Raw genomic sequence first — 25,397 nt, forward strand, 5'->3', positions numbered from 1 at the left:
AATTTCAAGGTATTCTGAAAATAATTCTTCCATATTATCAGCAAATATGGATTTTAAAAAAGAAGGCCATTGCTGTATTGTTTTGAAACACTGGATTTATGTAAATAAATATAGAATTATTATGCACTCGGAACACATGATGTTTGAGAGTCAAAGACATTTTGTAACACTCAGGTGACTTACTGATGAGGTTTGCTTGTTTCAGAAGATAGTTCATAGATACAAGAAGTCAATGGATTTGAAAAATAAAGCATTGTGGCAAGGTCCCTATTCTGTAGGAAGTGATCTCCTGAGTGGAGTTTGTGCATTCCTGGGACTGTGGAAAACAACTTATTGGAGTTTAGGAAGAAAATATTTCAACTTTATACTAATTTAAAAACATCTAAAATAGAGAAGAAAATATTTTAACGTCCACTTATACTCACTAAAAAATCTAAAATAGAGAAAGAAACTAATTTGTAATATTTAATACATGAATTATTGACTGTGGGCCTTCATTTTATCCTTTTGTCAGACTTTCACAAAATTCACATAATGTGTGTGGCTTCCCAAGAGGGGTTCCACACTTGAAGGGTTGAAGGTAGCTCCTCAACCATTTCTTTGCTTCTCGCCTATTGCAATTTATTGCAGTTTATGTGTGGCTAGTTACATGGATTTAAGGGTGATATAACTGAAATAATAGAATATTTAGATTCGTATTGAGATGGAGAGTGATGTGAAAACATTTTGAGACACACAGATATTTGCTGGCTACTTCCTACAAATTTCTGAAAATGCTGTCAAGTTTATAAAGGGTTACACATTTTTCTTTGTAACATGAATTATTCTAAATTTGTTGAACTTTATTGTTGAGAAATGTCTGACAGTAGTATGAAACCTACTAGTTAACTCAAAAAAGAAACATACTGTTACATCAATGTAAGGGTATTATCATAATAATGGATGAGAAAGTAACTTTTTCTCTTTTTTTTAAGGACAGTTATACTGTGGAGAGATGGTTTTTTAAAAAGATGTTTGGGAATTTTTCTATTGTTAAGTGATTTTGTTGATGGGAACAATGCAAATGCAATCCCACAAAAACTCTCCTATCAGCACTATTAAAACATTTGAGGGAAGAAATTTCTAAACTTTAGAAAAATCTTTCAAATAAAGATTTTCAATAGCTTAGAACCCTTTTATTAAAGTTTACAAAATGATATCTGGTTAACTTATAAGAATTAATATTAGAAAAAAGGAAACATACCAGTCAAATCTCAAAGACAGCCTTTGCCACCTGGTGAATGTGATTGAAAACTATTTGAGTTACTAGGCACAGCTAATGATATGCTTCTTTCATTTTTTACTTTTGTGAGGTATCTTATCTAGTTACAACAACCAATAAAATTAGTGTTGAAATAAACTGGACTTAGGACCAGACTTTTGAATCACTGTATCACAAAGAGTTTAAGGATTTTCGAAAATATTTAGCATATTTAATTACATTTTCTCAAGAAAACTATTTTGTTTGAGGTGTACAGTAAAGTGCTATTCAAAATAATTTCTAGTGAGAGAAAAACATTTCTGTATCATTAATAAAGTCAATTTACTCTTCATTTTAAATGTATATAATCTTTTATTTTATCTTTGTATAATTTGTCCTTTATTGCAAGCTTTGAATGTTTCATACTATATTTATATCTGTTTATAGTACACATGTATCATTTATAAATAAAGATATATGTGTGTGTGTGTACATACATATATACTTATATACACACATACATATATATAAAGTATGCAAGCTTTGCTTTTAAATTGATTAGGGCATATGATTTGGAAAAGTTAGGAGCCCAGTGCAGAATTTCTGCAGACACGCTGCTGTCCTAGATCTTGGTGCTAATTTCCTCAAAGTTCTCTTAGTTTATTTATATCCAAAAATGTACTGTAGGGAAATGCATCTCAGGGTTGCTTTTATTTATTGCTGTCATTACTTTCCTGAAGAAGAAAATCCAATTTGACTTTTCTAAACTAGAATTTCAGTTTGATGGCATGACACACTGGACCTGGGAAGGTTCCTGGAAACGTGTGTAGCAGAAAGTAAAGGAAATAAAGGAAAAGTAGTAGGACTTGTATTTTTACTCACTCCATTGACCATCAGGAGAATAAGGCTGTTGTCAGCTGGTGTTCGAACTTCTATGTCAAAGCGAGTCACCTGACCAAATTTCCCTCTCTTTGTGATGTCTCTCACCACGGCATAACCGGAGCCATCGAAGAAGTAACTAGCAGCCCGACTCTGAGTGAAGGCCAGCTTATCTCTGAAATGGAAACACAAGGGTCATTTGAACACTACAGTTTCTGTTATGCTTTTCAAGTGAAGCCCTTTTAACTCATTCTTCTAACATCTTCTGTGGACCTTACAACATTTAAATGAAGTCCTGTTGTCTGCACGGAACAGATAAAGAGGTATTTGTAGGTATGTTAAATGGATTGTTTTCTTCTCTATCCTGTGTGCCAAGACAACTGAAGTCTCCAGGGACACCCTAGTGCCTGGAATCCTAAATCAAGGCTGCAAACAAGTTGACACTTGATACTTGGGCATGCTCATCTATGATAGAGAATAGGTGAAGAGTTTTTTTGCAGGTATGACTTAACGCAGTTTCAAACCTGGCTTCCCCAAAGAAAAGTTTGAGAACCTGAATATTGACTCATACTTGTTCTATCTGCTGCTCTTGCATAAATATCCAAGTCTTTAGTACTCTCAACTGTCTCTTACCGGGCACAGGGCACTGATGTGGAGGGGTCCATATTATAGATGTGCTTAAAGTTGTATAAGCTGATCACATCATTATTCAGAGTGGCCAGTTCCAGGCAGCCAACGAAGCCAGGCAGGTTTAAGCTGTTAGGGAGCTGTTCAATAGAAAAAGCAAAACCAACTGTCTCATGGTCATGTTTTACTCAGACATTACAGAACAGACAATGCAACTAATAGTAGGTCAAGGAGACCTACCCCTTCATAGAAATGTCTTTCTAGACCCGAGTGTGTTTATGCCAAATCATTTAGATATGCAGTAACTTGTCAGTTGTGCAAATCTTAGCAGAGAAAGTGGGATTTACTGAGCATTGATTATGTGCTGGTCATAGGCTGGACAGTGAATTCATGACAAAAATCAGTCCTTGTGCCAGCTTTGTGAGGTAGGTATTCTTGTTCTCATATAATGAGAGGGAAAATAATCCTCAGAGAAAATCCAATCATGTGCCCATAACTAGTAATAATAGTCCTGAAATTGGAACCCCAGATCAACTTCTCATCTTCTTTGACCTATCCTTTATCCCCTCTTCATCAGATTTCATACTCTCTCCTAGGTTCCACCCCATCTCTCATCCCAGATACTTTATTTCATACCTGTATTAGGTGAGATAACTGAATTTTTGAAACCACCACTGCAAAGCTGAACATTAGATCTAAACTGTGCTGACACCACAAGCTACGGACATTCCTGTGGCAGGTGGGGGTAATATTAATTACATATGCATGTATCCGAATGAATGAACGGATCTTCAGGAGTCAGCTATAACTTGAAAGCACTGACATTATGAAAATATGAGTAGCATAGACCAGATTTACACATCAGGTTTATAGATTCTGGTTCAGAATTCTTCTTCCCCCAGAAGTAAGCTCTTAAAGTGATATCAGCAACCCCCTAGTCATTATAGGTTTATGGATTTATAAAAACAATTACTGTAGATTTGTAATAGGTCAAAATAGAGCTGTATGGCTGACCTTGAAGTTGGAAGGCACTCCACCAACATAAAACACCGTGTCCTCAGGGTCCAGGTCCAGCAGGGAGTCATCTCCTGAAAATTCCCCCTTTTTAATGAACTTTTCCTCTGCTGTGCTACTTAGACTCGGGACTGTTAAAAACACCTTTCCATGTTTTCCCACCCTATTGAGATAAATAATTTTCATGTGTTATTATATAATTTATAGAAAATACTTTTTAAATGTCAAAATGTTAATGTTTCCTCATCACAAAATGGGTAATTTAATTTTGTGACACTAGTAAGCATTTATAAAATATCACAATCAATGGGAAAGAGAAGAAAGACATTTCATTTTGAAATTAACTCCTGGATTGGCCAGGTAAAATCTAATAATCAGAGCGTGATTTAGAAATGACTTTTTTTTTTTCTTTTCTACTAAGGTGTTTGGGAAAGAATACAAGAATAATGGAAGAAAAGGGAGCAAGAATAAAGGGAGGAAAATGCTATTTATAACTTCCACAGGAAGACTGCGTGTGTGTGTGTGTGTGTGCGCACGTGTGTGTGTTCAACAGGTTTCTTGTGAATTGTGCATATATGCCCTGTGTCACGGATTCACTGTACCTTTCAATCTTGACAATGCTGAAGTAAGCAGGCCAGGAACTGACGGGCTTGGAGTCCAGGGGAATCTCCACATCTTTGGTTCCCAAATTATAGATGTATACCAGGTTATCATTTTTGATTGCAAGACCCATGTACTCTTTTTTGGCCTGAAATATCAAGAAGTAAGAAGTCATTTAAATTAAATTCATAGGAATGAACATCATCTTTTTTAAAGGACAATCAGAAATCCAAATACTTGGGTATATACAAGTGACTTCTGGCCTGAATTATTACCCAAAGCTCCTGTGAGACCAGGCAGTGGCTCTTCCTCTCCAGCCTCCCTGTGGCCACATCAGAGTCTGCTGGCTCCATCCTTGCTCAGGCTCATGGAAATTTGCTGGCTACCAGGAATGGGCTAATTTTTTGAGGCTACCCAGGGATATAATATAGCCTGACAGTACTGTTCACTATGCATCTCCAAACAGGATTCAGCATCAAACAGAATAGGCTTCTGTCTTTCTGAAAGACTTTGAGGTATTCCATTCACTCATCAAAGTTAGCAGTGCGATGGTAATAGGAAACAATCCCCACAATTTCCCACACAGAGAAAAATTACTTGTTCTTGAGTCATTCTTTTAATCTTGTCATTAAAATGAGATCTTCTGAGTTACCAGAATGGGCATTGTTTTGGTTCATTTGCCTAGTAGCTTTATTTTAGGCAAGAGAAAAAGCAGCTCTCCTTGTAAATATTATTCCCTCCTTTCAAACTCATGTGCTTACGTTTTTGCTTCCAAGGTACAGGATAAACTGATCTGCAGTCTCGGTTAGTTCTGGCTGCCTCACAGGGGGTTTCATGTACAGGCTCAGAGACGTGAAAGCCTTTAAGTCATCCATACTGGTTCTTGAGTGCACTTCCACAGCTGACTGGCCATCAAACATCATGGAGACTTGGATCTGGAGTTACACAATGGTTTCATTAAAAGTGCTTTGCAGAAATGGGCAGAATGCTTTCTCGTGGTTCTCAGTGGTCTTCCCTCATTCGTGACGGGGGCCTCTAAGCTCTCTTCACCTCCATACCTTTAGTTATTCACTCACATCCTCCCCTAGTTGAAGAGAAGACTCAGGGCAGATTGTGATATAGTCATTTAAAGTGGGGTGAAAGAAAGCAAAAAAAGTGGTGACTAAGTAGATCCAAGAATGAGGATAAATATGAATTCCACAACGAACGGCGTACTCGGTTTGGGTGAACTAAACAACTTACTCAAGTTGTCTGGTCAGTATACAGTTCACAAGGCTCACACAGTTTGTATAAAACTAATTGGGAGAAGTCGAACTAATTTCAGTTACTAATACAGCTGGGACTTTCTCCCTAGGGTCCTCATAAAACAGGCATGGAGTGAGACTGTGAGCAACATCCTTGCCCTTGTCTGCACAGTTGGGAGGGGTCTGGACTAGCTTTATAGTCTCAGACCGGACGGGCTCTGCCTCTTCCTAGCTGTGTAACCTTGAGCAAGTCACTTAACCTTCAGTTTCCTCATCTGTGAAACGAGGATAATAAATTTGTCGTGAGCATGAAATACGATGATAACTCTAAAGTGCTTTCCAGTGCCTGGTCCTACCATTATAATAACTGTAATAATGAGTTCATAAGGTGCCTCTTATAATGGCTCACAGAAAGGCATCACAACAAAGCACAATTCAGTAAGTGCATTTCTCAGAGGCCCAATATGATATGCTGAACTGGTCTGATTCAGGGGTAATTTATAGCGTATTTACAAGTGGATGGATTGTGTATACTTATGCCATTTAGCTGAATCTTTCCAAATGATTAGACATCTTTACATTAATTTACTAATGTTGATTTGGCTAATGTGAGTGGTCAGTGAGCTCAAGGCTCTATATTCCCAAATGACTGGAGTGCAGCTGTCCTATGTTACCAGTTGAGTAAAAACTAATACACCTTTTTTTTTTTTTTTTTTTTTTTTTTGAGACACAGTCTCACTGTCACCCAGGCTGGAATGCAGTAGCACAATGTCAGCTCACTGCAACCTCTGCCTCCCAGGTTCAAACAATGCTTGTGCCTCAGCCTCCCCAGTAACTGGGACTACAGGTGTGCACCACCATGCCCAGCCAATTTGTGTATTTTTGGTAGAGACAGGGTTTTGCCATGTTGGCCAGGCTGGTCTCAAACTCCCGGACTCAAGAGATCTGCACACCTTGGCCTCCCAAAGTGCTGAGATTACAGGCATGAGCCACCAAGCCTGGCCAAGACCAATACATCTTAATAAACAAGACGTGTGGGGGATTAAAGTCTTACATTAATAAGTGAGAGTCTGAGAATAGTGCATGTCTGCATGAAAAGCATCTCACTCGGCGGCACTGAGTGAGCTCCCAGCTCCCAAAGGTAGGGCTAAGTCTGTCTTCAGCAAATGGTCTTAGGTGATTAAGGTTCCAAAGTCATACTCTTTATAGCAATAACATTACAAGAAAGCACTCATCAAAACCTAGCTTTTAGAATGCCATTTCTTGATGTACCTTTAGATAAGCCTTTTTTGAAAATGTTCACTGGGGCATCTAAATAAGGTAATTTGTGACAGGGGACTATTTATCACCACTTAAAAGTCAGGTCTATTTATCAAGAATAATCTTCTACAGTACAAAATAGTTGATTTCTAACGCTTCTTTCTGTCAGTAATTAGGACCAGTAGTCTGCTCAGGCTGATTCTTAATTGAGAAAATAAAACCATATACTTTGTTCATAAAAAGGGAGTCTGGTCTATGAATCAATTAAAAAAATTCAAGAGGTCCAAGAACAAGCTCCACTTTGCCACACTGAAAAGTAATTGCTGTGTCAGGAGATGTTCCTACAAATGCCAGCTCTAGTTATCTTGTGCTAGGTAGCTTCTATGTGTCTCAAAACAGTGTCTTTGTTGAGTTTATTCCTCTTAGCTAGTATGTGATTTCTCGGTCAACCCTGCAGGCGGTCAGTAAAAGCTTCCGCATAATTTGTGTTGTATCAGAGAATTTCTTGAAGGGGTGGGACAGATGGGATAGATTATTCCATTGTGGTGATTGCACTAAAGTAGCTGTTAAAATAACAAAATATAAGAACGAATTGAGGCTTTTATTGAGGCTTTACTTGATTTCTTTTGCTATATTAGCTTTATTGGCTAGTTTAACTCCGTGGTTTTTAAACCTGACTACACATTAGAATAACCTGGGAGCTTTGACGAACATGCAGGTACTGAGCCCTTCCTCTACAGAGTCTGATCTATTGCTTTCAGGTTGGGACCAGGAATTGGTTTCGTTTTCAATGTTCCTCACGTGTTTCTAATTAGCAAATGGGGCTGAGAACTACTGAGTTGGAGAATACAGTGGAAAGGTCCAGGCTCTGGAAGCTGCCCAAGCAGTTGGAGCTCAGCTGCGTGTTATTATCATCACTGAGTGACTGATGAGTCTTTTCATCAGTTACCTTGCTGGCAACACTTCTGGTCTGAGCAATGAGCTCTCGGATCCTCTGGATGCTGGCAGAAACGTTGCTCGCAGGCCGCTTCTGCTCAACCGTACGAAGCTGATCGAGGAGCTGAGGCACAACCTCTGTCAGATTTCTTACTGCAGTTAATAAAAATTAATCACTTGAGTAAATATCTCAATATTAAGCATATTTCAAGAATCAGATGTAGACAACAAACACGGATTACATATGGTAGAACAATAAGAAATTATTTTAATCCTGCAAAATTAATAGTAAAGCCTGTAAGGTACATGGATGTGCTTTGGTCAAGGAATAGGTCGAGGCAGACATCTGGGCCAGAGTGACTCAGTGAGTTTAGGGCACAGGTGCACACTCCATTTGTTATATAACCTATTTGTAAGCGCATACTTGGCTCAGAGCCACTGTTGTTTGAAAAGGTATAGCTGCCCTGCTGATGCCGTGCACAGGGCACATGCACTTGCACCCAGAGAAAGAGGGTGCCAAGGTGGCCTGTCTTGCAGATGGACAGAGGGAGAGCCAGGGCTCAACATGGCTCGCGGGTGTGCTGGTGCCCAAAGAGAGAGTAACGCTACTGACCCCTGTAAGGGAGAGGCAGTTGCCTTGAAGGCAGGCAGTGGGGAGCCAGGAACCGACTTGTGCCCAGAGAGAGTTAAGCTGTTGACCCTGAAGGCAAGGGAGAGCCGGCTTTGCAGCTGTGTGTGGGAGCAGCCCGAGCAAGCAGCCGAGACACAGCAGACAGTGTGAGAGAGCTTCTGATGAGAGAGCTGCTGAATAAAACTATATTTCACCTGTCTACATCCCCCAAGTGTTCTTTCAGCAATCTGCCACCCACCCACTCCCCTCAGACCTCAGCATGGGCTCGAACCTGACCCCGAGCATGACATTTGGCATAGTTGTGGACCTAACAAAGCCCAAAGCACAATTCATTCCTATTTTTGTGACATTTATAATACTTATTGATCTAAAAATTGTATGTCGAGCAAGCTAACTTTTTCTAAAGGGCAGGGTCCACGGGATATAATCAAATGTTCCTTTAACCATGAAGCACAGGTTCCGCTTGCATTTCTAATATAACTGATATAACAGGTAAAGAGGAATACTGGGAAAAAAGGTGGCAAGATTGTTTTCCAGAATGTCCATGCACACATCATGCTGCTGCTACTGTCCCAGAAGAGAGCACTAAATGGAGGACACAGGTAGCACTCAGAAAAGTGGCAATTGTGCCAAGGTAGGGGTAGGCGGCCATGGTCTGTGGGTGCAGACAAGGGTGATGCTACAAGCAGATCATAGTGACCTTTTATTTCTTTTTACTCTTGGACATCTTGCTGGAGAACAAAACAACCTCTGGGTGTTGGGGGTTGAGGGAAACAGCAAAAGAAGAAGTGGCCGGAATGGGAGACAATACTCCCCTTGACTCAGTCTAGTGCAGCTGTGCCCCATAAGGCTGACACTGGCTACTTCTTATGTCCTTCTTTTTGAATGCATAACTTAAACATAGAAAAATAGAAAAGAGCGTGAGTCAGCTGGGCGTGGTGGCTCACTCCTGTAATCCCAGAAATTTGGGAGGCCAAGGCTGGTGGATCACCTGAGGTCCGGAGGTTGAGACCAGCCTGGCCAACGTAGCAAAACCCTGTCTCTACTAAAAATATAAAAATTAGCCAGGTGTGGTGGTGTGCGCCTATAATCCCAGCTACTCGGGAGGCTGAGGCAGGAGAATCGCTGGAACCCAAGAGGCAGAGGTTGCAGTGAGCCGAGATCGCACCCCTGCACTGGCGACAGAGCGAGACTCTGTCTCAAAAAAAAAAAAAAGCACCAGTCATAAGGATACGGCTTGTTGAGAGAAACTCAAAGAGAATGGCATAACTTTTCCCAGAGTTTCATTGACGGAACAGTGGTTCTTCAAGTGTGGTTCCCAGACAAGCAGCATCAGCATCACCGGGAACTTGTCAGAAATGCAAATTCTTGGCCCTGTCCCAAGCCCACTGAATCAGCAGTTCCAGGAGTGGGATCCAGCAGCCTGTGTTTAACAAGCCCTCCAGGTGATTCTAACGCACACTGGTATTTGAGAACCATTGGCTCAGAGACAAATACTTTTGAGGTATTCTCTTACCTAAGGGCAGGGCCATGGTCATTAAGCATTAGTAGCTGGGCAAGAGCAAGCCTCTTCCTGGAGAAAAACTAAACTCAGATTCAGGAGACTATGTCAGTGCAGACCAAGGAGACACCCCTTCTCTGTGCTTAGGACACACAATGTTTCTCCAGCACAAGGAATAGAATTAAGTAAAATAATAGCAACTATTAGTTTATTATATGGATTAATACAGAGGTAAATATTTATTGTTTAGATCACTGACAACAGCATTTATTTTATAGTATACTAATCTTTAAAAACTAGACATAATATACTTAATGAATTATGTTAGATGTTGATTATGGAAATGTATATAAGACAGAGTCCCCCTGCTCCCTACAATCAATTATCTCAGAAAAAGGGGGCCACCTTATATTAGAGTATTTATAAAGTTTCTTACATTATGGTATCCTCTTTCATTTACTTTGTTTTGAACCACAAAATGCTATTTGAGAAAAGCACAGTAAACAATTTCAATTTTTTTGAAAGTTCTGGATGCTTATTGGAATCACTTGATAAAACTGGTAAAAAATGGAAAAAAGAATGTAACACAGATTTGGTACATATTCCTGAGGCCATATCATTATAAATGTAATAGCTGAATTTCATGTAGGCAAATCTTTTAAAGACAAAATTTTAAAAGCACTTCCATGAGTGGTTACATGGAAGAAACGAACATAAAAGATCATTATAAAAGAGCTATTTTACTGTTATGGGAATCGGTATTTGTAAATTGGAATAAAATTTGCAGTGGCAGGTCATATATGGATTTATGACCTCTCTTAATTCAGATACAAATGAAGGTAATATTGTATGCAAAACCATATTAGAGAACAAAAAGTTCTAGTCATGATATTGTCATGATATTGACAGACATTGTTATTTAAGAAGTTATGAAGGGATTGGATAAAAATGTGAGAATGGAAAAAGGGACATTTCACAAGTACTGCATAGTTCTAATATCTACAAAATAAATTAGGTGGACATGAAAATATTTCATTTTCACTTCTATAGAACTATATATTCAAGTTGGCCAACATGCTGTTCTTAATAGAAAGCTGGAGTTATGTTTGGCCATGTTCAGTACTTGTTGGTAATAACCTGTTTTACTCAGATAAAGAAAAAGCAATGTTGACTAGTAAAAGCAATGCCATTTAGTAATTTTTTTCCTAAAAGCTAAACAGTATTGTGTTAGGATTATTTACCCAACATTTGATTAACCTTGTTCCCTAAAGGATAAGTCTTACATTGATACAATTGCTACCATTATTTCACATAGAAAAAATTATAACTCTTTACCAATCTATCTAGTGTTCATTCAAAATATATGTATGTTTCTCATATGTATTCAGACAGGTATAGATAGATAGATGGATGAATAGAGCAAAACCTTTTCTTTTTCTAAGCTAACTTCTATAATTTTCAAATCCAAAACCCAAATGAAGAAAACTGTTTTTTGACAAAAGATGTATAGAGTTTAATGGCCAATTCCTTAATTAGATTCAAATTGTGAAATTGCTAAGTGATACCTGCATCCCTAGCAGAGTCCACTGCAGTGTTGTAAGCAGAAGAGTCAAAATGTTGAAGATTCTGTGACCAGTTGGTTAGATTGTTGGCCATGGGGGCGGTGGCCTGCTGCACCTCCATTGTCGTCCTGTTGGCTTCCTCGGTGATCAGCCTGGACTGCCCCAGGCGCTGCTGGGCATCCCCTTTACACAGAGCATAGGGTCATTCACTTTGCAGAGAAGCCAGACATTTGCTGGGGAACACTAACACCCCTTTAACCCTTCAGTGAAATAGATCTCACATTTTGGGCTCTTAAGCAAAAGTAAGATTTTTAGATAACCATGCGGCCCACTGAAAACATTTCCAAATTAAGAGATAAATTTAAAAAGAAGATTAATTGTATTTCCTGTAACTTGGTGAGAAAGCCATAGAAAATGCATATGAGTTAATATGAGATTTTAACTCATAAGAGGTTCGTGTCTGAAATTAATTGCAAATATCACTTTCTTTTCTGAAAAAGTAGGCTTGTGGAACACTTTTGCCATAAAAATGATGCTATAGAAATTAATTCATAAAGAAAGATTTTTTAACAGAAAAGAAAGCAAATTTCAAAGAGTTTTATTAGTGAATTCTCATTTTGTTAAAAATTACATCTGTAAAATAACCATAATGTAAATTTACAACAAAATATTTTGTCTAGGGCATGGGATTATAGGTGATTTTCTTCTTTTTTTCTTATCAGAATTTTCTAATATGTCTATAAAAATAGTTTATTATTTTTATAATATTATAGTTCACTTAGGTGATTTTATAACTTCAAATTTTATACATTTGAAGTTATGCCCTAATTTGGTTATTGGATTGGTTATATGCCCTAATTTGGTTATTGGATTTCTTTGGCCCCAACTGTAACATAATTATAACTGTAAAACAATTATAAATTTGAAGTTATACCATCACCTAAATGAATTCTGATTATTTTTGTTATAAAAATAATACTTAATTTAATAATATATAAATAATAAATAATTTATTAAAGTGAGGATGTATTTCATTTAGCCTCACATATTCTGGATTCTGATAAATGCTGGTTTGAATCCTGAATCTGCTTCTTACTGGCTGTGCTTGTTGCAAGTTCCCTAACCTTGATGAACCTCAGGGTTCATATCAGCCTGAAGGCAATAGTGGTACTTATCCCCATGACATAAAGTATTAATATTTGGCTGTGTTCCCACCCAAATCATCCATAATCCCTACGTGTCATGGGAGGGATGGGTGGGAGATAATTGAATCATGGGGGCAGTTTCCCCATATTATTCTTGTGATAGCGAGTTCTCATGAGATCTGTGGTTTTATAAGTGTCTGGCATTTCCCCTTTGCTCAGCAATCATTCTGTCTCCTGCCGCCCTGTAAAGAAGTGCTTTCTGCCATGATCTTAGGTTTTCTGAGGCCTCCCCAGCCATGCAAAACTGTTACTCAATTAAACCTCTTTTCTTGTAAATTACCCAGTGTTGGATATTTCTTCGTAGCAGCGTGAGAACGGACTAATACAGGTATGTTGAACACTTAGGACAGTGCCCAGCTCACACTAAGCATCAATAAACAGTCACTCTGATGATGGTGATGATGAGGCTTCTCCGTGAATGACCACTCACCTGGCCAGAGCTTTGGTGCACTGTAGCACTGTAGCTAGGATTTGCTCATTCTAGTAAAACACGCGTATGCTACACTAGTGTTTTAACTTTCACTGTGCCAAGGAAGGCACATCTGCTTCCAATCGCACCTATCTAAGATACCACTGCAGTCCCAGATTAAGCAAAACATGTGTTTTTGTTTCTCTGTTTGGGCTTGCTGGTCTCCCTGGTCTCTATTTGGTCTCTGTTTGGGCCTGTTGCTTATATGATAAGAATGACTTGACATGTAACAGAGGGAAGCTGTTTACAGCTGGGGCCAAAGAAATCCAATAACCAAATTAGGGCATATTGTTATGAGGAAGGATATTCATAAGAAAGCCATTACCAAACACTATAAACAGCATGATCCCATTAAAAGACACACACATGCACATGCACACACACACACACACACACACACACACAGAGGAAATGCTGGAAAAAAAGGCTCTCAAATCTAAAGATCACCTCTAGGTGGTGTGATTACAGCATTTATATTTATTTTCTTCTTTTTATTTTCTAGAACTTTTTTTTGGTAATGAATATGTTATTCTGTCATCAGAAAACAACATTTATGTATAAAAACATTGACAAATAAAGAATTACCTAATCCTTCCGTGAAGGTTTACCTTACACTCCAGTGAACCAACAGATGAGACTTCAATTCTTTCTTATGCTTACCTCTCTCTGCTGCTTGTAGTTGCTTAACGGCATCACTGAGTCTGGTTTTAAGGGCACTTTTCCTTGCTAGGGCTCCACCCACACGCCTGCTAGTGTCAGCCACTGCCTCATCACTGCCTGTGGAGAAGCAGCAGAAAGAAGTACTAGTGGAGCCAAGATGCCTCGAAAAGGTTTCCATTTCAACAAGGAAACTTCTCATTTGTACGATGCAGTCATCTGCAGTATTTGCAGCATTCTGAATACTCTGAACATAGATCAGCAATTCTGGAAAGTAGCATTTAAAATTTGAGGTGCAGAATTGCAGAACACTTGTAATACTGCTTGTGAGTGACTTAGGATGCCATAATGGTTAATTTCTTTAATTGAAACATATAGCCCTGCCGTGACTTATAACACCAACCACACAATTGGTAAAGAGCTGAAAAGAAAAAAATCTCTCTGTCTATATATATATATGATGATGACTGGTTATAAAAATAATCCTTGTTTTCTTATTTGTTTCAATAAAATTTTAATTGCTATATAGCATACATCTAGCAAAAGGCATCCTTTAAAAATGCACAGCTTGACAAATATTCACAAAATGAACACAAAACATAAACCAGCATCCAAGTCAAGAAAATAGAAACTTATTACCACCTTTTAAGCTCCCTAGAGCCCCTGTGATGACCCGAAGATAATCACTATTTTGAATTCTATCTCCACCTGTTTGTGTCTGTTTTTAAACGTTATTCAAAAGAGAGAATACGGTATTGCAATCTTTTATATCTGTCTTAATTTCCATATAGCGCTATAATAAATCTTGATAATGCAGTTTGTCTTCCAGCTTTGTTTTTATTCTTCAAGATGATCTTGGCTATTCTTGGCTTTCCCCTCTCATTTCCATATAAATTCTAGAATATTCAGTTCAGGTACTTTAATCAATACTGAATTGAATCTGTAGATGAATTTGGGAGAATTGTCATTTTTACAAATTTTAGTCTTCTACTCAATGAATATGGTATTTATCATTTATATATAAATTCTTGTTTAGATCTTCATTTATTTACATCTTTATGTGTAGCAACCTTAGCCTCTTTTGTCAGATTTATTCCTATGTATTTGATGCTATTGTAAACACTGTTATTTTAAAAAGTTAATTTCCCTTTGTTGTGTATAAAATTAAACCAGATTTTTACACATTGAATTGGTAATGTAGCATGTCCTTGTATGGTTTCTAATATTAGTGGAAAAGCATTCAGTATTTCCATTTTAATATATTTGCTGAATATTATTTTATTTTTCAGATTATGGAAGCTTCCTTCTATTCCTAGCTTACTGAGAGTCTTTTTTAAAAATAAAAAATGAGTATCAAGTTTGTTAAATAATTTTTCTGCATGTAGTGAGATGACCATATGAATTTATCCTATATCCTATAAATGTGACAAATTACAATTGATGTTTTAAATGTTAAACTATTCTTGAAATCCTAAAATAAACTCAAATTGGACATCAAATTAAACTCAAATTGGTTTATTGTTATCTTTCCCCCCCCATAAATATGTGTATAAGGGGTGGTGGTGTCATGAAGTACAGTTAACCAAATACAAGCACTTCTTGTATTTTTTCTGGGTAGTGTGGAGAATTTGCATTGCACCCTGCCTTCTTCCTCTTTCTAATTTCAATTTCCAAACATTATAATACAAGCAATGTTTTAGCTCTTATTTTTGGGTCTCATGACTGCAAAAAAAAAAAAAAAAAAAAAAAAAAATCCCCCTAATAAAATAAAAAAAAAAAATTTTAATTTTTTTTTTGGGCCTTTTAAAAAAAAAAAAAAAAAAAAAAAAAAAAAAAATCCTGCCTGATATACTGAGAAAGAATATATTTAACTCTATATTTGGAGCTCTTGATAAAAAGATGAGGAAGAAAATCTATTTTGGGCTTGATGTTTATAAGAAGAAATGTTTCATAAGAAGTGTGTTCTATTTGGAATTTACTGACTTGCATAAATATTTTTCATTTTGCAAATGAGTTAAGTAGAAGATTCATATAAATAGCAGCTTCCTGAGATTATATTGATTATCAACTATTTGGTATATATAATGAAAGAGAAAGTTGGGAAGTAAAGATTACTGATCATTAAAGGGAATTTGGAATGAAGAAAAGGTAATCTAAAATTATAACATAATTTAGTAGATGACTATGGTTTAATTTGGGAACCTGAATGTACATCACAAATGTGTGTATTATCAAGGGAAGACAGCCCTGTAAAGTTCTAAGCCACACAGTACTAAGTCCCTATTGTTGTTCCTTTTGCAAATAAATACATGAAGGGATTTAGCCAAACGAGATCATGAAATAGGTGAACAGGTCTGTAAAATATTCAAACAGGCTAATGCAGAGAGATTTATCAGACAGAAAATACGGAACTTTGAAGGGATGTGGGTAGGGGTCGATTAATGGTTAAATTTAAAATAGAAAAGTTGCTTTTATGAAGTTCAATAACTCAATAATGACAAGACTGAGAGAATATATTACAAGTTATCAAAAAGAATAAAATATTTAAGTCACTGTGTCATGAAGACTGACACATTCTGGTCTTCACAACACAAGAAACAAAAGCAATACATAGATATAGCAACATTTATCTAGAAATATTTTACTGTTAATATTCTAATTCTTCACTACTGATATTCTAATTATTTTCCATAGAGTATGTTCAGGATAGACTTATACAATAAATTAATTAGACATATAATAATTAGGCTAGAGAAACAATGGCACTTTTTACTACCTTTGTTTGCCCAGAAGAATAAAATAACAGTTGTTTTATGAGAAATAAATAGTTAAGTATCTGTGTATGAAAAGCAACATGCATTTATCTTCTCTATGTAATGGCTCTTTGCAAAAGAGAAAGAAATCTTCTCTATGTAATGGCTCTTTGCAAAAGAGAAAGAAAATGCATGGTTAAATGAGATTAATTACTTTAACAAAATTGGGTGAGATTTATAGTTTCAAACTTGGCCTTTGTTTTTAGGTGGTAGTTAGAAGTTCGCTAGATGATGAATTTCCAACCTCATTAGTCAATGTTCGAAAGTCCTTAGGAATTAGTTCATCATCTCTGAGATGAATAATGTTTAGTGAATTTCTTAGTCCATTCAATTGTTTTTAAGAGTAACTCACAAGATTCAAAATTGTCTAATGCGATTTTGCTTTTATTTTTCCTTCCTTCCCTCACCCTTGGATGTGAGCACTTTAGCAGATGCAAACATTGGCCTTTGGAAATCCTTCTTACCACATGGCTGTTAGGTCTGTTGTAAATGCAGTAACCTATGTAGAACACAAACTACAAAAAAAAAAAAAAAAAATGCAAATAACCAGATGACTTTGTGGTGCCCTTTTATCCTAATTGACTCAGTGATGACCCATTCCTTCATGGGAAACATTTTAAAAGGGCTTCGGAATTGTTCAAGGAAGAGGAAATTTTGTGCAATACAGTTTTAGTGTTAAGTGTATTTTATGACGTTTCCCCCTAAAGATGGATATTTATGGTAAGTTTCTATTAGTCAGCCTGTTTGATTAGCAGGCATAGCCACAGTATGTGAGATAGCTATATGTTTCCACGTAGTTTACTACGTGGCATTTTTTTTTTTAAATCACAATTTAAAGTATCAAATCTTTGCTCTTTTGTAACTAGACTCCGAGCAGGAACTATTGCTATGTTATTTAGTTATTATTATTCTTTAATCCTAGATTTGGAAACCTCTGTATACATGTATGAAAGGAGGGAAGCAGCTATACATTAGAAGGGAGATAGGAAAGTGAAGATATTTACTAGACTCTGCCTTTGCTTGCAGTTCTCTGGCTTGATTGAGGAGGTTCTCACTTTCATCTTTATGGTAAATGATTTGAGTATCAATCCCACTCACCGCCTACAAAGGAATTGGGAGGAGAGAGTAAAAATGACAGCAGAAGAAATGAACTATTCATAGTTGTAGGATTTAAACGACACAGTTTATCTGCTAAACGCCAAGCAAAATTCATTCAGCTTCATTTTCACAGCTCAAAATTAAGGTCAAATCTGTGACCATGAGAAAGTAATGTGTTTGGCATTTTCAAGGTAATGTGTTTTTTGGAAAGATTCAGTGAACCTAGAACAAAGCCCTGGCCAAGGCCCCACCAAAGTGCTTGCCACATAGAAGCCACGCAGCAAATAATTTTGAGTTGAAAAAAATCTAAATGAATGCATAAAGTATCTTCTCTATCAGCAAGAACAATTTTAAATACATATTTTTTTTTTTTCAGGGACTTTGGCTAAAAAAACAAGCTGTCAAAGGAACTGGCATTTGTTGACTGGATTACAGCACATCTTGAAGAACCTGCAGACTGAAACCTTCACAGCATTCATGAAATGGTCTTTCCTTAGTTCCCCTGACCTTTCCACTCTTTCTGCCATTTGGATTTCACACTGGAAGTTCAAGAGACGACATCAGAAAACAGAAAAGCCAGTGGGAAAGGCAAGGTATAAAGAACTTTAAGGGAGTACTCACATCATAAATTCGGTCAGTGGTGTTCAAAGCAAATTCTGCTGTTTCATTGGCTTCACTAACATAATTAACGATATTTTCATAGACATTTGATGCATCCAAAGCCTTCTGTACCAGCCCGTTCATATCTGAACTGTGTAACTTCCTGTTAATAAACAAACATTATTATTTCTCCTTCTTACCTTCTTGGGGCCATATTTAATGCTTGCTTTTTAAATACTTCTAGGATCACAAATGCTTCCTTCCTGTTATTCAAAGTCACCTAGCGTGGCAAGGTTTTCTTGAGGGTCACACCTCCTCTGCATTCCTCTGTCTTTGCTGAACCCCATTTTGGTTCTATGACGGCTGCCTGTCTGGCAGTAGCAGCAGGAAAAGGGAATGATGATTTAAAAACAGCCTCTGCACCTCTTCTAGCGGGAGTTTATTTATGTGATAGAGGTCAGGCAGAGGAATGAAGCCATGATGCCGACTACCTAGTGCTTATCCAAATCGGCATTGCTATTTCCTTTCCGCAGAGGAAGCCGAGGCTCTAGGAGAGTATGCAGAGCTTGGCCAGGGCACATATTGTCAAGGTTTGTCTCACTCCTGAGGCCTGGTTCCATCCTGGGGCTCAGGAGTGAGACAGCCCCAGCCCTTCCTCAGCACACAGTCCCACCTAAGCCCACCCTCACCCCTGCCCTTTCACACCATAGTCTCTGCCTTTGCCCCTCTCTGGCCTGTGTAAGGTTCATCCAATATTTACTGAGTACTCATCACACAGGGTGCTTGCACATTTGCACACAGGGACTAAGAATGTGAGATATAACAGGAATAAAATATGGAAATGCATGGCATCTGGTAATCATCAGGGTTTATTATTATACCTACACTATTTCCTGAATTGGGATTTTAAAACTACGTGTACCCACATAATTTATTTTATTGACAAATACTTCTACTGCCTCTGTAATATAAACTCTAATCTCCACTTTCACAGTTCATCTAAATCCTTTGTCTTAATTTTATGCAGTCTTAAATCCGCCAATTCCTTATTTTTTTCTCAGTCCCAAACATCGATGATTAGTATCATCACCTCATTTGTCGGTAACCTCCAGAAGGTCCTCTGTGACCCTAGTATGTGACACTGCAGATCCCACACTGGCTCCTGTCTTCAAACTGCCTGACCTGTTGAGCTCGGTCATTGTTCCTCAATCTCCTACATCCAGTTCCAGTCCCTGTGTGCTCCCTCAGAGTGACTTTCTCTATATTTCTTTGGCTACTTTCCTCTCTGTTAACCAAGTCTATCATCATTCTACCTCCTCTATAGAAGGGCTGATTCATTCATTAGGCACAGCGGTTTCATTTTAATTTTTTTTCATCAGAAGAAAAAAATGAGGCTAACAATAATAATGGTATTAATCTTTATACCAATGCAGACATGAAATAAAGGTTTTAATGTTTTTATGGAGAAAAGAACCCACCAAGGCAAAAGTGCCTAGGGCCTATAGAAGTCACGGGGTTCTGCTCCACAGAGGCGAGCCTAATCTAAATACTCAATACCTGTTCCTCCCCACAACCCCTTCTGAGAAAACGGCTCAGAGAGCAAAACCTGGGGAAGGCAGACAAGAAAACATTTTTTTAAAAAAGGGACAAAATACAAATATTTATTAATATTTTAAAATGTTGCTGGCAAGAGTGGTAAGATATACCAAAGAGCATGAAACAAAGCCTTTATTACTTTGCTTTTGTTACTAGGCACAGAACAAGTACTACCTCAATATTCAAATTAAACATGTGCTATTGAAATGGAAGCTTCTTAATGAATTTTGTTTATCTTTGTTCGAGCACAGCACGTAAATCACTGTGTACACCAGACAGATGTGGAAGGATATTCACATTTTGAATGAAGATGTCTCTAAGTTGAAATACTTTCATGAATATATAGTCAGAAATATTCTAAATACAAAAGGACTTGAGGGTGATTGATATTTTGGATCACGTTTCATGTAAAGCATGTAGTAACTGTCTTAGAATCATGCTGGAACGCTGTTTGTTGCAGAGTGGCATTATACATAGAAGTTGTATTTTGGAATCCCAATGAATGGGATGTAGCTACAAAATGACAAAAGAATACTGAAGAGAGCCATAAGATGGATCTCAAAAACAACATTCTGCTAATATAGTATATTATCAAAATAGTGTTTTTTCTAAGCTCTATTTTATTGCCTTCGTCAAAAGCTTATTTTCTAGGGCCATGATACCGAGCGGGATATAGCACTGTCTCACCCACTGACACACCAAGATTTTATATTACCTCTCTCTTTCTTTTTTTCTCTCTTCACAGGAGATTTGGAAGAGTGTTTGAACATTTTGGCAATCAAGAATAAGAAGGTGATTTATAGTTTGAACAGAAGTTAATCTTGGTTCTTATTTTATTCATGACCTTTACTGGTCCTTTTTTTCTAGTCTTTCTCTATAATGATCTCATTATTTACCTATTATTTCAGGGTCATGAATTCAATTCTGATCTTTCAGTACTTTTCAGTTAACATTAATTGAGTGTCCAAGAGGTGTGTGACTCTCTTCTAGGTGCTGGGAGGAAAATTGCCAGTTGATTTTCTCTTAACAGGTGTTGAAATCAAATAGTTCCTGCTGGGCACTGTGGAGTATTTATCAGAAGTCAGTTATATTGCCAATTCCCGACCAGCTTTACTTAAGACACTTGGGTGTGGAAAGATAATGCTGTCTATGAAATAAATAGGTGATGTTAGAATTAGACCTTCTAAAGGGATCTGATTTATTTGATAATGTTTTATACAGCATTTATGGCCCTAACCAAAATGTCTTTGGTCATCCTACCAGTAATTGTGGAACAGACACCCTCCTCTTCCCAGAACACAGGCCTTTAATATGACAGATTTTTTTAAACAAAAAAGACCAGCTCCCCCAAACAATTGCAATGAACAATGTTGGACTCGCAGATGGACCAACCAACCAACCAACCAACCAACCAACCAACCAACCAACCAACCAACAAACCAACCAACATATCAACACATAAGCATATCCAACCTTAACCAACCTGGTAAAACTGTATTCCAGTAGCTCTGGCATATGGAATTGAATAGTAATATTTTATTCACCCCATGATAGATATTTACATTTCTGAAACCAGGATATTACCTGCTCAGTTCATTAGCTTCTCGTTGAAGTTCCTGTGCATGGTCAATTGCTTCTTGGACTAAATCATGGCTGAGGTTACTTAGGTTAGATAGTTTTACTTGTAGTTCATTTTTAGCTCCATCTATTTCTGCATAAATCCCTGATGCATTCTAAAAAAAAATTTTAATAAATAGAGTGAATTTAGAAGAACTTAAAACATTTTTCCTAGGCACCAAAAGATAATCTCTATTCTTTCTTATTATGAAGGTCAGTAAATTTCAGTGCAGGACCACATAAGTCTAAAATACTCTAAGTAGATATCTATTTATCCTGCACTGCCAGCTCTTTCTTCTGTATTGATTGCTTCCTTAGCATTTACAACCCAGAAATCTCTGCTATTTGAGATCTAAAAACGAAACTAAACTAAAACCTTCAAGTATCCACACATGTCCCTAATGTTACTACAATACTTTTCTCCTCTCTTCATAGCAAAGTATTTCAAAAAATGGAAGTTGCTTATATATGTTGTCTCTATTTTCTCTCACTTTATATTCCCCATTTTGACCTATTCCTGTCTGATATCTACTCCATTACTCTACCAAGAGAAGTTAACTTAATGACATCGAAGTTACTGAATCTAATGGACATCATTCAGTTCTCATTTGACCTTTCAGCTACCTTTCAGGTGGTTGACTACTTCCTGAAACTCACCTTGTAACCCAGGCTCTCTTGGTTTTTAATCCAACCACAGACCTACGATTTTGCTTAAAGATCGTGAAACTGTGTAGACGGATATTCCTGCAAATCCATGACTTTCAGCCTTGGCTGGCCCCTCAATGCTGCAAAGAGATTTGTTCTCCTAGTCACCCAAAGAGTGATTCTAAACATTGTCATTCTTCCTAAGCCAACACTTCCTTCACCCACCCCCATCTGATTCTAAACAGATCACTTTATTTTCTTTTTTCTTTGGAGGCCATAAACTGTTAGTGGGGGACACTTCTTCCACACTTCTCATGTCTCCTCTATATGCAGGGAGCCCAGTGAGTGAAACTCCAGACCTCTCTGCCCTTTTCCTCACTCTACTCCTGTGAGAGGGGAATGGTTGACTTGATGGGTAAATTTGGGAAGAATAACTCTATAGGCTCTGCTCAACTCCACCCTTCTTCATCCTGGGAGCAAGCTGCCAGCAGAAAGCCTGAGTTTTCCTGTGTTCCTCCATATGAAAGCTATTTTGAGCAGAACCCCCATCTAAGCCTCACAGTGTTGCCTGTCTGGGTAGGCACAGCTGCCTAATACTGGGACTGGATGTCAGCTACCCCACTTGGCTAAGAGACCTAAAGCCATGCCTGCTGCTTAGTAGCTTCAGAAACAAGGCAACATCCTTGGTCTCTGTATTTACTATTTTATTTATGTTTCAACCTGTTTAGAACTTGGGTTCTGGATAGGGGCTCTATTTATTGGTAACTCCCTCAGAGACTCCAAAACTAATGAACCGGTATTTCCCCAACTTTTTGCAACCGGCCCCCAGCCCTTCCCCACAAACTCTATAGATGTATTTATAGCTACACCTACACATAAATTTCTCTCCAATTTTAAGAGGAAACGTGTTCATTTTCTGTATAAAGCATGCTGCCCCATTGTCTTGGTAACCCCGTTATTCATTCTTGCTTCCCAGCTACTGACTCTTCTCAGCTATAAACATGCTCAAGTATCTCCCATCAAAAAACAAACAAACAAACAAACAAACAACCTTATTCTTTCACTTTAGGCTCCCTTCTAGCTTTTTCTCTTGCTTTGACACAGTGCACTTTACAGAAATGATTCTTGCCAAGATCACCAACACCTGGCCCCAAATTGCCAGATCCACTTGACATTTTCCCATCCTCATTTACTGGATCTATCTGTGGTTTGCTACAGTGTTGGTCACTGTCTTCGCTTAAAACTCTTTTCTTTTCCTAGCTTCTGTGACTATGTTCTCTCCTGGGTCTCCTCTTTCCCTGACCAGGAAAGAGACCATGAAAGTTGGCGTTTGAATCCCAGCCCTTTCCTCTCCCCTGAGTGATCTCGCTTCCTTCCCTGAGCGCAGTCTTTGAGTATTCTAATCCATTCTCTACCACCTTGCAGGAAAGGTACTCTTCCTATTAAGAAAATTTGACCTGTCCCTTGTCAGAATCAGCCAGTTGCTTTGCAGGAATGAGTCCAATTTCTAAGCATGATATCATCAACTGACCACTCTTCTCTCACCAATTTTATCAATTCTTATCAAGAACCCCAACCCACTATATCCCATAGTCTAATCTTGACCAACTGGTTGTTGTTTTAATGCTCCATAATTTTTTCCGGTCTCTTACCTTTGCACATATTTTCCATTTCTGGAATTATTTTCTTTTATTTTCTGTCTAATCTACCTGGAAAACTCTGCTCCTTTCAAATTCAGCTCAAATATCACTTCCTTTTTGAGGTCATCCCTAACCTCCTCAGGATGAGTTAAGCGTTGCCATGTGTTTTTATTATTCATTTGTGTGTCACATGATTGTAATCATTTTAAGTGGTTATTTAACTCATCACATCATACAATCCTAGGAGGCAGGAACTGAGTTTAGCTTATTTTTGTAATCCCAGAATGTAGCACAAAGGGTTCATAGTACAAAAGATTTACTTTTGTGGAGGCAGTATTAAACCTCTAGCCATTTTGGTTGGTCATCTGGGGAACAATACTTTGAAAAAAAAATGTTTTTTATTATATAAGTGGAAAATAGACCATGGACCTACCACTTTTACTCATTCATTCAATCAACAAATATTCCCTGTGTGCCCATTGTGGACCAGGCACTCTTTTGGGAGGTAGAATACTTTTGAACACAGTCTCCACTTTTAAGGAATTTACAGTTTAGTGAGAGAGATACAGATAATACACAAGTGATCAAATAAGCAAACAAGCTAATTTCAGGGAGTAAAAGACATTTTTAATAACATACGATGGGTGGGGTGGGATGAGGAGTGAGTGGGGTAAGGGATTCATTTGGATGGAAGGGTCATAAGGACACCAGCCGTTTGAAGATCTGAGGACAGCAGGTGCAGAGATCCCGAGGCAGGAAATAAGTATGGTATGTCTGAAAAATAGGAGTTTGTTGGGCTGGAGTGCAGTGAGTGAGAAGAGAGTTGGGTATGTGGTCAGAGAAGTGGGTCTGAGCTGGGTCATGTAGGGTCTCATGTGCCAGGACAAAATGAGCTTGTTTCTTACTTTAAGTGCCACTGGGGAGTGTATATAGTAGAAATAATGTTGGTTATGTTTTTAAAGGATTGTTCTGCTGCTGCATAGACAGGTTGTCTTGAAGGACAAGAGTGGAGACAACTGGATCAGCTAGGAGGCTCTGGTGGCAATTTAAACTGCAGATGAGGTAACTTGGACCAAAGAGCAGCAGTGGAGTCAAGGAAAGTGGTCAGAAATCAAGATTCAAGGCCTGGTGTGGTGGCTCACGCCTGTAATCCCAGCACTCTGGGAAGCCAAGGTAGGTGGATCATCTGAGGTCAGGGGTTCGAGACCAGCCTGGCCAACACAGTGAAAACCGATCTCTACTAAAAATGCAAAAAATTAGCTGGGCATGGTGGTGGATGTCTGTAATCCCAGCTACTGGGGAGGCTGAGGCAGGAGAATTGCTTGAACTTGAGAGGCAGAGTTTGCAGTGAGCCAAGATCACTCCATTGCACTCCAGCCTGGGCAACAAGGATGAAGCCACATCTCAAAAAAAAAAAAAAAAAAAGAAAAAGAAAATAGAAAAAGAAAGAAAGAAATCAAGATTCATTTTAGAGATAAGGAGAAAGAAGGAAGCAGTAGTGACTCTGGAGTTTTTTTTTTTTTTTTTTTTTTTTTTTTTTTGGCGGGATTTTCTCTCTTCGCC

General features: G+C 37.9%; 1 protein-coding gene across 5 annotated transcripts in view; it reads right to left on the reverse strand.

The window, feature by feature from the left end:
• The window catches only part of LAMA4 (laminin subunit alpha 4), a 149,089-nt gene that overhangs the window by 30,739 nt on the left and 92,953 nt on the right, over window positions 1-25,397 (reverse strand). For all 5 annotated transcript variants that reach the window (XM_025381900.1, XM_025381899.1, XM_025381901.1 and 2 more), the window contains exons 14-24: window positions 21,517-21,665; window positions 18,358-18,499; window positions 17,643-17,739; window positions 13,829-13,945; window positions 11,498-11,677; window positions 7,814-7,953; window positions 5,122-5,295; window positions 4,363-4,508; window positions 3,761-3,923; window positions 2,753-2,886; window positions 2,123-2,294 (exon numbers count right to left, since the gene is read on the reverse strand). In XM_025381900.1, coding sequence (XP_025237685.1) covers window positions 2,123-2,294; window positions 2,753-2,886; window positions 3,761-3,923; window positions 4,363-4,508; window positions 5,122-5,295; window positions 7,814-7,953; window positions 11,498-11,677; window positions 13,829-13,945; window positions 17,643-17,739; window positions 18,358-18,499; window positions 21,517-21,665 — 1,614 coding nt within the window. The remainder of the gene's footprint in view (window positions 1-2,122; window positions 2,295-2,752; window positions 2,887-3,760; window positions 3,924-4,362; window positions 4,509-5,121; window positions 5,296-7,813; window positions 7,954-11,497; window positions 11,678-13,828; window positions 13,946-17,642; window positions 17,740-18,357; window positions 18,500-21,516; window positions 21,666-25,397) is intronic.

The sequence above is a fragment of the Theropithecus gelada genome, chromosome 4 (assembly GCF_003255815.1).
Source record: "Theropithecus gelada isolate Dixy chromosome 4, Tgel_1.0, whole genome shotgun sequence".
Lineage (NCBI taxonomy): Eukaryota > Metazoa > Chordata > Mammalia > Primates > Cercopithecidae > Theropithecus > Theropithecus gelada.